At 41.6% G+C, this 11,596-nt stretch overlaps 1 protein-coding gene across 5 annotated transcripts in view; it reads right to left on the reverse strand.

Annotated features, from left to right (window-relative positions):
- Positions 1–11,596, reverse strand: part of CARMIL1 (capping protein regulator and myosin 1 linker 1) — a 4,434,936-nt gene that overhangs the window by 2,669,329 nt on the left and 1,754,011 nt on the right. For all 5 annotated transcript variants that reach the window (XM_044067077.1, XM_044067074.1, XM_044067073.1 and 2 more), the window contains exons 6-8: positions 6,609–6,706; positions 5,864–5,934; positions 5,635–5,708 (exon numbers count right to left, since the gene is read on the reverse strand). In XM_044067077.1, coding sequence (XP_043923012.1) covers positions 5,635–5,708; positions 5,864–5,934; positions 6,609–6,706 — 243 coding nt within the window. The remainder of the gene's footprint in view (positions 1–5,634; positions 5,709–5,863; positions 5,935–6,608; positions 6,707–11,596) is intronic.

The raw sequence follows: 11,596 nt of genomic DNA on the forward strand, positions 1-11,596 counted from the left end.
AGCAAACAAACAACAAGTATATAAACAAAGCTAGATTCAGTAGGCCTGGATCTAGTCTATGCTAGAACAAACAAGGTGAACCAATTTCAGTAAGATACAGTTCAAATATTCAGGCACTATAAACCTTTAACCAGAAAATTCCCAGCTCAGAAGGGCAGAGTCCAGCCTCTTCTCCCACAAGAGTGCAGTCCACGAACCTTCTTAATGTAAAATAACTGGCCTGAAGCCCAAGTGCCTAAACCAGAACTAATACACTTGGACACTGGGCTCTCAATCAGCAGTTCCCAACTTAGAAGGATGAAAGCTACCTGTCCTGCCACCACAGTGCTTGCCACAAACCTTCCTAATGTAAAACAACTGGTCTGAAGCCCAAGTGCTTAATCCAAAAGACTTGAATGATAGCTACACTTTAATCAAGTTACAACCAAGCAGTAATAAATACCATTGAATACTTTAGAGAATGTCTGGATTAGTGCTCAAGTTACACAAACAAAGCTAGATCCAGCAGGCCCGAATCCAGTCTATGCCACAGCAAACAAGGCGCACCAACTTCAGTAAGAAACAGTTCAGATATGCATGCACTATAAGCCTTTAACCAGAAATTCCCAGCTCAGAAGGGCAGAGTCCAGCCTCTCCTCCCACAAGAGTGCAGACCACGAACCCTCTTAATGTAAAATAACTGGCTTGAAAGCCCAAGTGCTTAAACCAGAATTAATACACTTTTAGAATAACAGACACTGAGCCCTCAATCAGCAGTTCTCAACCTAGAAGGATGTAAGCTACCTGTTCTGCCACAACAGTGCAGACCACAAACCTCTCAGTGCAAAACAACTAACTGGTCCGAAGCCCAAGTGTTTAAACCAAAAGGCTTAGAATGAGTTACACCAAGCAGTAATAAATACAATTGAGTATTTTAAGATGATGCAAAAGTAAAAAGAAGTAGGTAAAACACAAGTACAGTAAAAGCAGATGAAATTTTTTTTTTTTTTTTTTTTTTTCTGAACAAGTGCTGAGATCAAAGAAACAGATTTGAGTGCTGAAACTAGAAAACTGGCTAGTTACAAGAAAAAAAACAAGCTAGAAGGCTTCCCTCAAACACAGAAGGGCTTGGGGGCTCAGAAGCCTACAAATAGTCTGTACCACTTAACAAGAAAGGCAGGAAATAAGCTTAATTTTTTTTTTCTATTTCCCAGATGCTCTCTTTGTACACAGTAGGAGTGCCTGAAATCAGAATATGATCTCACTGCACTCAGTTGAGTGAGCAAATGAGATGGGCCCAGAGGCAGGCTGAGGGGCGGTCAGTTTCAATGCCACTAGCAGAATAACCAGTTAAAAATTCCTTCAACACTCCTTCATACACAGTTTAAATCAATTTAAATACTGTATTTTTTAAAAGAAAAAGTGCATAAAAAGGTACTTAAATTCTCTTATACGTCCAGTTGAATATAACCAAGTTCTTAGCTTGCCAAGCTGAAGTTTTAAAGCATGATAGGTCAGTGCTGTGTTCTACAAAGTCATGGCTTGCCTGTAGAGGGGGGTATGAATGTGTGCCTCCTTGCTTGTTTATGTACCACATAACTGTAGTATTGTCCGTCTTTTGTAATAGTTGTCCTGGATGTAGTAGATCCATGAAGGCCGTCAGGGCATTCTGTACAGCTAGCATCTCTTTTTGATTGATGTGAAGATGCATTTGGTCTGCGGGCCACGTGCCCTGAATACATTTTCCTGCCATGTGTGCCCCCCAGGCATAATCTGATGTATCTGTTGTTAGTTTCTGCCTGGCTGTGGGTAAAGTGAAAGGCTGTCCCTTGTTGTGGTGACAGGCCAGTGCCCACCATCGAAACTCCTGTTGCAGGCAGGGAATAAGAGTTATTACTGTTTCCTGGCTGTGGCAATGTTGAGTCCAAACACTTTTTAGATACCATTGTAGCTTCCTCATATGCAGTCTTGTATATGGAATTAGCAGAATGCAGGATGCCATGAAGCCCAAAGCCTGCAGAATTTTTCTTGCAGGTAGCTGGGTCTTTGTTGCCATCATTTGAAAGTAATGAGTCAGTTGCCTTTGCTTGTCTAGCGTGAGATAAGCCATCTGGGCAGTTGTATTTAAGCTTGCACCCAGGAATATTATCTCTTGAGAGGGCACTAGTTTTGATTTATTTTCATTTACTGTGTACCCAAGGCAAATCAGTAATCTTTTTACAAACGCCAGATGCTTTACTAGAATGTCCTTGCCCTCTGCTTGAATAAGGCAGTGGTCCAAGTAGGGATATATTTGAATTCCTTTTTGTCTGCAAAATGCAATTACTGGTGCCAGGCATTTTGTGAAGACCCTGGGCACAGTAGATAAGCCAAAGGGCAGTGTAGAGAATTGGGAATGCATTGAGCCAGCTATGAATCTGAGGTATCTTCTGCAAGACTGTCTGATTAGGACATGCAGGTATGCCTCTTTGAGGTCCAAAGTAACTAGCCAAGCCTTCTTGTCCAGCATGGGTAGAAGTTGCTGCAGGGTCAACATTTTGAATTTTGGGACATCCAGGAAAGTATTTAGAAGTGACCGGTCCAGTACTGGTCTCCAGGCTTTGTCCTTTCTGGGTACCAAGAAAAGTCTTGAGTAAAATCCTTGCCCCTATTCTTGCTGTGGTAACTTTTTGAATAGCTCTCATGTCCATGAGAGCATAAATTTGTTTTTGTGCCTCTGCCCATTGATTTTGTGGCAGGTCTGGCATACCTTTTGACCTTGGTAGGGTGTGAAAATGGAACCTGTAACCCTGAGAAACAATATTCAGTACCCATTTGTCCTGGGTGATCATGTGCCAATTTTGTGAGAAAAGTGCTAGTTTTCCCCCCTAAGGGTGCTGCCAAAAGGTAAGTGCTTGGCATTTGTAGAGGGAAGTCATTGGGACCGTTTCCTGTAAGGTGGCAATTTGTGTTCTCCGCCTTTGGGGGCTGAAGCACCCCATTGTTTTGGTCTGTATGAGTCTTGGGGCTGAGATCTGCCTCTTGGGCGTCTGTATCTGCCTCTTTGTGGCCTGACACTGGAAAGGACCAATTTTTAGAAGACCAGTTCCTGCTAAATCTAGGTGGCTGAACCTGTAAGAAATCCTTTACTGTCTGCATTGATTTTGCTTTATCCTCCATTTTCTTTAACACCTCGTCTGCCTTAACACCAAACAAAGTATCATGCTGTAATGGAGCATCCAATAATTTTGCGTTAACATGATCAGGTAAACTTTGTTCTTTTAACCAAGCATGCCTTCAAATGATAGAACCTGTAACTGTGGCTCTGCAAGAAGCCTCTAATGAATCAAAACCACATTGCAAAGTATGCTTTCCCACTTGTTCAGCTGCATGCAATAAATCCTACATTTCTTTATTGTCAGGACATTCTGAGCTTGTAAGCATTTTCTGTTTTAGCAAAGACATTAGGTATTGTTGATAATTAAGCATGTGAAACTGGCAGTTTAAAGCCCTTACAGCTAAAGTAGCAGAGGTGTAAACTTTTTTCCCCCATCTAGCCAGAGCTCTAGAATCTCTGTCAGAGGGAACAGGGTTTTTTGCAGTGGAAGTCTTGACCCCTTTGGGACCCTGAGAAATTGTTTCTGGGTCGGCAGCAGAGTTTTTATAAAGACATTTATGAGAGTCTGGGAACCTGTAGTACCTATCTGGCTTGATTGGTGCAGGGGGTAAAGAATCAGGAGACAAACTGGATTCAGAAAAAACATCATCCACAATATCTAGTACAGGGGGGATTAGCAAGGGGTCTGTGCTGAGGCAGTAAAAGAAAGTCTGAGCCTTTTCTTAGATTCTGAATAATCCTGGCTCTCCCAATGGAAATGCTCCCTCATGGTGTGCAAGGTTTCCCCAAAAGAGTAATCCTCAGGAGGAGAGGCTGAAGGGATAGATTCTTCAGCGTCAGAATCCTCATAGGGAGGAAGAGAATATCCCTGTTCTGAAGAGGAATCAGAGGAAACAGAAACCTGGTCGGAGGAGTGATAATCAGTGTCTTGCCTAGGCCTTTTATCAGGAGGGGGGTGGGAACCCCTGATCAAAGTAATTAGGTCCTCGGCCATTTTAAGCATCTGTTTCTTTGGTATGGATGACTGTCCAGGAGAATGCTGTACTTGTTTCTTTGTCTTTAATGGTGTTTTAGACTTTTGCCTTGGCTGCTGAAGTGGACTTGATAGTAAGCTGTGTAGGTCTGAAAACACCCTCAGAAACCGATGCCTGCTCAGCGGCTCCGGACCCATCTGAGGGAATAGTTTCCATAGGCCCAATACCTTGAGTTTCCAGAGGCCTAGTTGTCTCCATGTGGGAGTCGGAGGCTGCCTGTGGCTCTGAGGTAGCGGGTGTCAGGGGCTGCGAAAGCACCTCACTGAGAACCGGCGACTGGCCTAGTAGAGGCTTCGTCGGTTTTGGACCTCGGATGCCTGTCCTTTTGTCTTTGCGTTTTTTATGAATTCTAGTTGTCAGTTGTTCCGATGGCATTATGTAGTTAAACCTTCAGCCAAAGTAATGTAAAGCAAAAATCAAAGCGACGCTTAATAGTGCGTTGGTTGAATCTACACAAAACCGACAACTAGCAACGTCGTGGTCAGGGCCTAGGCAAGGAATACATTAAGAGTGAAAATCCTTATGAGGTATTTGCTTCCCACAAGAAATACAATTAACTTTTACATCGGTCTGGAGCAAGAAAAAGTTTCCCCAATGGGGTACTTAGCTTTATTGAAGACTTCGGTTCTGAAATTCAATTTCGAAAATCTCAGGAGTCGGCCGACTGGCACTTGAGAACTGCTTTTGCTTCGGGCACCGCGCGGCAAGAAAGACTGAAGAAAATGGCATCGGCTGCATCTTGTATACCCCTGGTGCACTGACGTCAGGGAAGAGGCGACAGCAACCGACGTCGGACCAAGACTTTGGAATTCAGGCCGACTGCGGGTAGCCTGCCAGCAGGATAACCCAAGTGTAATGACTGCAACAGTGAAACACGATGAACATCTTGTAGTGGCTAAAGTCAGCCCACACCTGGCCATATTACTTGACAAAACTGGGCAGGAGGGTCAAATACTAACAGACTGCTTGCAAAACCACATGCCATCGTTGATGCAGCTGAATCAGTCAGAACCCATTTTTAGTGTGGTTATTTTCAGAAAAACACAGAAAGCTGTGTAAAACATGCATGAAAGAAAACAACAGTCTAATGTATACAAAATCATGTTGAAAAAATGCTACTTTTATTGTATTTCATGTTCATGTTACCCAAATTACATCTACAACAGATGTATGTAATTTAGGTACTGTAATGTATATATATATATATGTTTTTTTTTTTTTTTTTCTCTGTGGAGCTTCCCTCCCCGGAAAGAAAATGGACATGTATCCAGTCGGACCATCCCGGTCAACAAATGTAAAATAAAATAAATAAATAAATAAACAGAAAAAAAAATGCTAAGCACTTGTTGTAATCATTCACATGCACTACAGTTATGGTTAAATTGCAACCACATATACTTGCTGAACTCTGTTCTTTTTCATCAAGCAAAAATAATATTACACAACACCTTTTAAAACATGCAGATTCAAGTAATGTCAATGCACATAGCTTTTTAGAAAATGAATAATAATGACTTTATTCACCTGTGATCTAGATGACTGAAGTCTTGTAAATTCAATTCCCTGGTATCCTGTGTTAGGTAAATTGTGTCCACATCCTTTGAAAATACACAAAAGGAGTTCTTGAGTGAAAGAAAATACCGAGGACGCATATTTTGTCATGCAATTCTTTTTAAAAGCTCATGCTGCAATATTTTATCCAGCAGGAAATGCACAGAATGAAATACACAAACCAGCACTGTGACAGACTTACCCACTGGACTTCTTCCCTATAGGGGAATCCAAGGCAATCACAAACACAGGCGTACATCTGGGAAAAACCCCCTAAAAACATGAAAATGTTAAAGTTATTGTCATGTAACACATAACAGGATTGAAATTTATACAACATATTCCACTTTGTTTAAAAAAAGCACTTTCCATCAAAATCGAGTAGATAGTCCTGTCACTAAGTGTGACATTAGCTTTGTCTGCTGAGGGACTGTACATTAACAGAAAAAAAAAATAGCCACAATAGCCCATAAAACAATGCCGTTCACATGCACACAATGTCAATGTTTTTAAACCGTGTTTAAAATACGTTTTCCACACTGATCGTTATAAATCTTGAATATGCTTTTAAAATCACTGCAGTAAATCTGAACAGAAAATTGCCACCTGTGATTAAATAACATTCATCAGCTAGTGACATTTAACTGTCATGAAGTATAGTTCTGAAACCACTTCTGTAAAGCAGAAACTGTAGCTAGTGTGAACACGTCCCCTTACTTTTGAAAAAGGTTGATATTCAGGGTCAATACTATGTAATGAAAATGTCAAACTTCTGAAATGTTTAACATAATCTCACCAGGGCCATAAAACACAGCTGATTACAGTGTCAGTTAAGAAACTGTTTCACTTTAAAATAAGTATCCATTACCTACAATATGCATCAATTCTAGAATACCTTGTCTGCTTTAAGTGTGTGTGTGTACAGCATATATAAATATTTTGCATACCACAAGGTCCGGGTTCCGTCACTGTCTGACTCTCCCACAAGGCCTGTAGGTTTGTCAAGCGTTCTGCTGGCTCCATCGTCACTTTTTTCATTACCTTACTGCAAAGCAATGACAGAAAGACTGCAAGATCAAACCTCTAAAAATGAAACACTTCATCACATTTGCCATAATTCAGAGCCTAAAACTTAAAATGTTGCATTAGTCACTTAGACCACTTTTTGTTGTCATCCTTCATTAAAAGCACACCTCCCAACTGTACAGATTTTAGCAGAATGTCCAGATTTTTGTGGCCGCGGTGGTGCAGTGGTTCGCATTGCCACCTCACAGCAAGAGGTTCTCCGGTTCGATCCTCGGCTGGGGTGCCTTCTGTGCGGAGTCTGCATGTCCTCCCTGTGGTCGCGTGGGTTTCCTCCGGGTGCTCCGGTTTCCTCCCACATCCCAAAGACATGCTTGTAGGTGGATTGGATACTCTAAATTGGCCCTAGGTGTGTGTGTGTGCGTGTGTGTGCCTTCTGTGGAAGGTTGGGCGCCAGGCTGGCAACTGGACACCGTAAAACTCCACTGCCAATCATGAGCGGACAGATGATCCGCTGCGGTGACACCTAACTGGGAAAAGACGAAAGAAGATGATGATGATGATTTTGGTCCATTTTTCATAAAACTGATTTTCTGGCAAAACATTGAGTCAGAAAATAACGACAGACATTGGAGTTTCAGCTTTCATAACCTTCAGAAAATTCATGCTAACACAAAACCTGTTATTCTATCAACTTTCTACGTTTGTAAGAGCAATATTTTATTTTAAAATGGCCCAATTTTTGTGCCTTTTCCCCCATTTATGTCTTTGTCCAGATTTGTTGCCGTAAGAGGTTGACAGATATGCATTAAGGTAAGTCTTCTGCTTCATTACTGTTATAACATTATACAGTCCTAAGTCTCCTAGACTACATTACAGGGTCAGCAGATGATCAGAAATCATCTAGGTCGCTGAAGAATGTTTCTGCTTTACAGGAAAACAGTACGACTGACAAGTGAAATCTCCACATAATCTGGGTGCTCCCATTTCTAGACATTCAGGATGGCACGGTTATAATAAATCAAGTACCATCATAACTGCTAAACTACATTTTCATTTCATAGTTATCAATGCAATAAGGAATGTTCAGTGATTGTAATTTCTAAGCAATATGGAGTTGTAAAACTTACACGTACATTTTGTCTTGTCACCACAGAATCTGTGTCTGAAACATTTATATCAGGGGATCTGGCTTCCCCTGACTTATCTATATCTTGGCTCTGTGGGCTGGATTTGATAATCCTTAATTCAGACAAAACGAGGGACACTTCTTGTTACAGGGACAGCTCAGTAGTCTGCAATTAGAATATGTGTTCCAAGAAGACAGACGTTTCCAACAAAACATTCTATCCCTTATGTTGCTCTACAGACAATACCTGGCTGCAATCCGTCAACTAGCATTACAGTTCTACTCAAGATTATCACAAGAAAACATGGGATAAAACAGAGTAGTAAAGCATCTCAAACATGACTTTCCCATCACAGTACTAAGTGCAACCAACTGCACCTCACTAATGTACTTGCACACAAACTCTCCCTCTGCATGCAGATGTAGGTGTGTGCACACATGTATTTACTGTGTGTGTGTGTATGTCTATATATATTTATATATATATATATATATATATATATATGCGTAGGCTAGTCTTCTGAAACTCTTGACCCCTTGCACTCTTTACAGCACATGAACTTGTATTTGCCTGTACCTGAATTATTAACTGGAGATTGGTTTAACAACTATGAATGTTTGTGAAACTTATAATTGCCTTCTAGCTATCACTTGTGTTAACTATATTTGAATTGCTGCACTAGTACAGCTGCTGGGCGCTTGTAGCCTAGAAATGAATGCATAAGTATGCTCTTTGAACCTAACGGCTGCCCGGACTCTAAATATTACAGTAATTTAATCTGCAGATGTCTGTGCTTGTGTAACTGTGACCTTCGATTCCTCTCTTCCTCCTTTACTAATGGGCTATTGTTTTGCTCCCTAGCCATCTCCCTCCAGTATCACCTACAATAATTTTCTGGAGTTCCTATTACAATATATCTCTACTTGGTTACCCCCCTCCAGCGACTGGGAATACGGCCCTGACCAGCACAGTACAGAAAGCTAATCTGCGAGGGATAGACACTAAGTATGAAAATATCTCCCTCAAGCTTTGAAAGTTTTATGTAGGGTAATTATTAATGTGTAACTGCTAAGTCTGGACACTCCTAACTGCTCTGTGCCTTAATTACTGTAGCTGCGCACTATACCATGGGTTCCTGCTACCAAACCCATACTCCTACCTCCAGATTCCCAACTAATACATTCCCCTGCTTACTGTTCACTTGGTTACAGACCTCTTTTACCTAAACTGGATATTTAAAAGCTGAAATATTGGGGTTTAGCCTGACCTCGTTGAGTGGGATAGACTGATTTTTTTTTAGGCGATCTCACTCCAGAAGGTGCTGCCCCACTCCGTTCGGCCTTGCTACACTCGGGCTCACTTTGCTCACCTTCCACCTCCCATATCATGTCCTTTATACCCATCCACACCTTCCTCCTTCCCTGCAAACCCACCCCTTTCTGTTTCACTAACCAACCCTCTACTAATCCTTACTACAACCCCTTTACTAACATTACCTTTCAGCTCCTATACTACAACCTTGTAGTCCACATCTTATACCCTTTGCCTACATTTCCTTTCACATCTACTCCTAACTCCCTTTCATTTACCCCATACTACCCTGCTCTCTCAAAACTCACCTTCTAAATTACACTACCCATCCTACTCTTACACACTATGTCTTCACTTACTGTATCTGTTCTCATCCTACCCCCACTTACTCTCCTTCTCCTAGTAACATCCCATCCATATGTACTATCCCCTATCTTAACTCCCACAAACCCTTTCTCAATCTAACACTCCTCTCCCCAAAATAAAAATTAGTCCTACTTATCCTTTAACTTCCCAAAGCAAGCCCAAACTTTGCCACTATCAAATAACATTTAGAAAGTTCTTCCATCTACTACCAACCCACCTTCTATCTGGTGACATGCACCCTAACCCGAGACCCATCTCCTCCCCCACTTCATTCACCCCTCCCCCTTCTAGCAAATACATTTCCTTTTACTCTTATCAACACTCGCAGTATACTAAACAAAGTCTGTCAACTCCATGCCTGGATAACTGATCATAACCCTGACATTGTCTCCTTAACAGAAACCTGGTTAAAACTGCACATCCCAGATAATGACATCCTTCCCCCAGGATATAACATATTACGGCTAGATCGCCCTAACAAAAAAGGAGGAGGCATAGCAATACTTTATAAGAACCATCTCACCTTGACATTGTTATCTAAACCTACCCCATCCTTTGTACCAGCGGAACTGATCATAGGAAATCTCAAAATTAATGACCATTCCTCCATCACCATTGCTGCAACTTATATACTCCCAGGTGATAAAATCCCCATATTAGAAAATGTTCTCTCCTACTTCACTCATAACTTTCACAATGAAAGTATTATCCTTTGGGACGTGAATATCAACTGGCTATCTATCACTAATGACAGCTCAAAAATTAACATTAATTTATATGGGTTTTCTCAGCTTATCACTCACCCAACCCATTCTAATAATTCTCATACGTCTCATACCCTAATAGACTGGATACTAGTATCCCAACCTTTGAAATACCACAACCCCCAAACCTTACCAGACTGTTTAAGTGACCACTCTCCAGAAAAGGTTACTAGGTTCTCCCCCCAATTGTCTAAGCCACTCAGATACATCGCTTGTCGCAAACTCTCAAACTTTAACCCTGACACTCAACACCCTCCTTTCAAAAGTTAACTGAAATGTTCTAAAATACCTCCCCTTAGAAGAAGCTGTCCTCCGCTTCAACTCTATCTTTCTCAACATACTAGACTCTCTAGCTCCCACTCGTACTATACGCATCAAATCTACAGTCTCACCCTGGCTGTCCAAAACTACTCTCAGCCTTATACAAAATAGAGATAAGCTTTGGAAATTCTGGTCCCAAACTAAACTTCCTAAAGATCTGCAAAAATACAGAGAAGCAAGGAACTTAAAGAAATATATAAATAAAGTCATAAAGGAATTTTACTATAACCCTCCTACTGCACTAAAAACAAACTCGAAAAAATTCTGACACTCAATTAACCAGATACTCCACCCAGGCAATCCCTCTCCCCCAACCCATCCCCAGACAAAACCTCACTAGAAATTGCCTCCCTATTTAACTCGTACTTTACTGACTCCATATCCAAGCTATTAAAGTCTAATACACCATCTACTTCAAATCCTCCTGTCACTAATCCTCCTTCAACCTCACCTCCCTCCAACTCCTTCTCCCTCAAGCCAGTGCCAACTTCCTTTATCAAGACTCAACTATCCATCTTAAAACCCTGATCCCCATCTACTGACAAAATACCTCCTAACATTCTCCAACTTGCATCAGAGTCTCTTGCCCTACCAGTTGTTGTCGTCTTTCGGCTTTTCCCGGTTAGGGGTCGCCACAGTGGAACTCCGGTCCGCTAATGATTGGCAGTAGATTTTGACGAACGCCGAGGTACCAGCTCAACGTTCAACCTTCAACAAAGGCACGCCCATTTACGCATGTCTTTTGAATGCCCACCCAACTGCGGGGTGGACATGCAGACTCCACACAGAAGGCACTCCCTGCACTCCAGCCGAAAATCGAATGGGAGAACCTCTTGCTGTGAGGCAACAACACTACATCAATTCTAATTAATCACTTTATCGCAGAAGGAGAAGTCCCAGCCATATGGAAGCAGTTTCATACCCTTCCTATACACAAAGGCGGCAACTCCTCTGATATCTGAAATTTCTGTCCAATTGCCATCCTGTCCCCTCTTTCCAAAATCCTTAAAAAATGTGCTC

Source organism: Protopterus annectens, chromosome 3.part1 (genome assembly GCF_019279795.1).
Source record: "Protopterus annectens isolate FY-2018-M chromosome 3.part1, PAN1.0, whole genome shotgun sequence".
Lineage (NCBI taxonomy): Eukaryota > Metazoa > Chordata > Ceratodontiformes > Protopteridae > Protopterus > Protopterus annectens.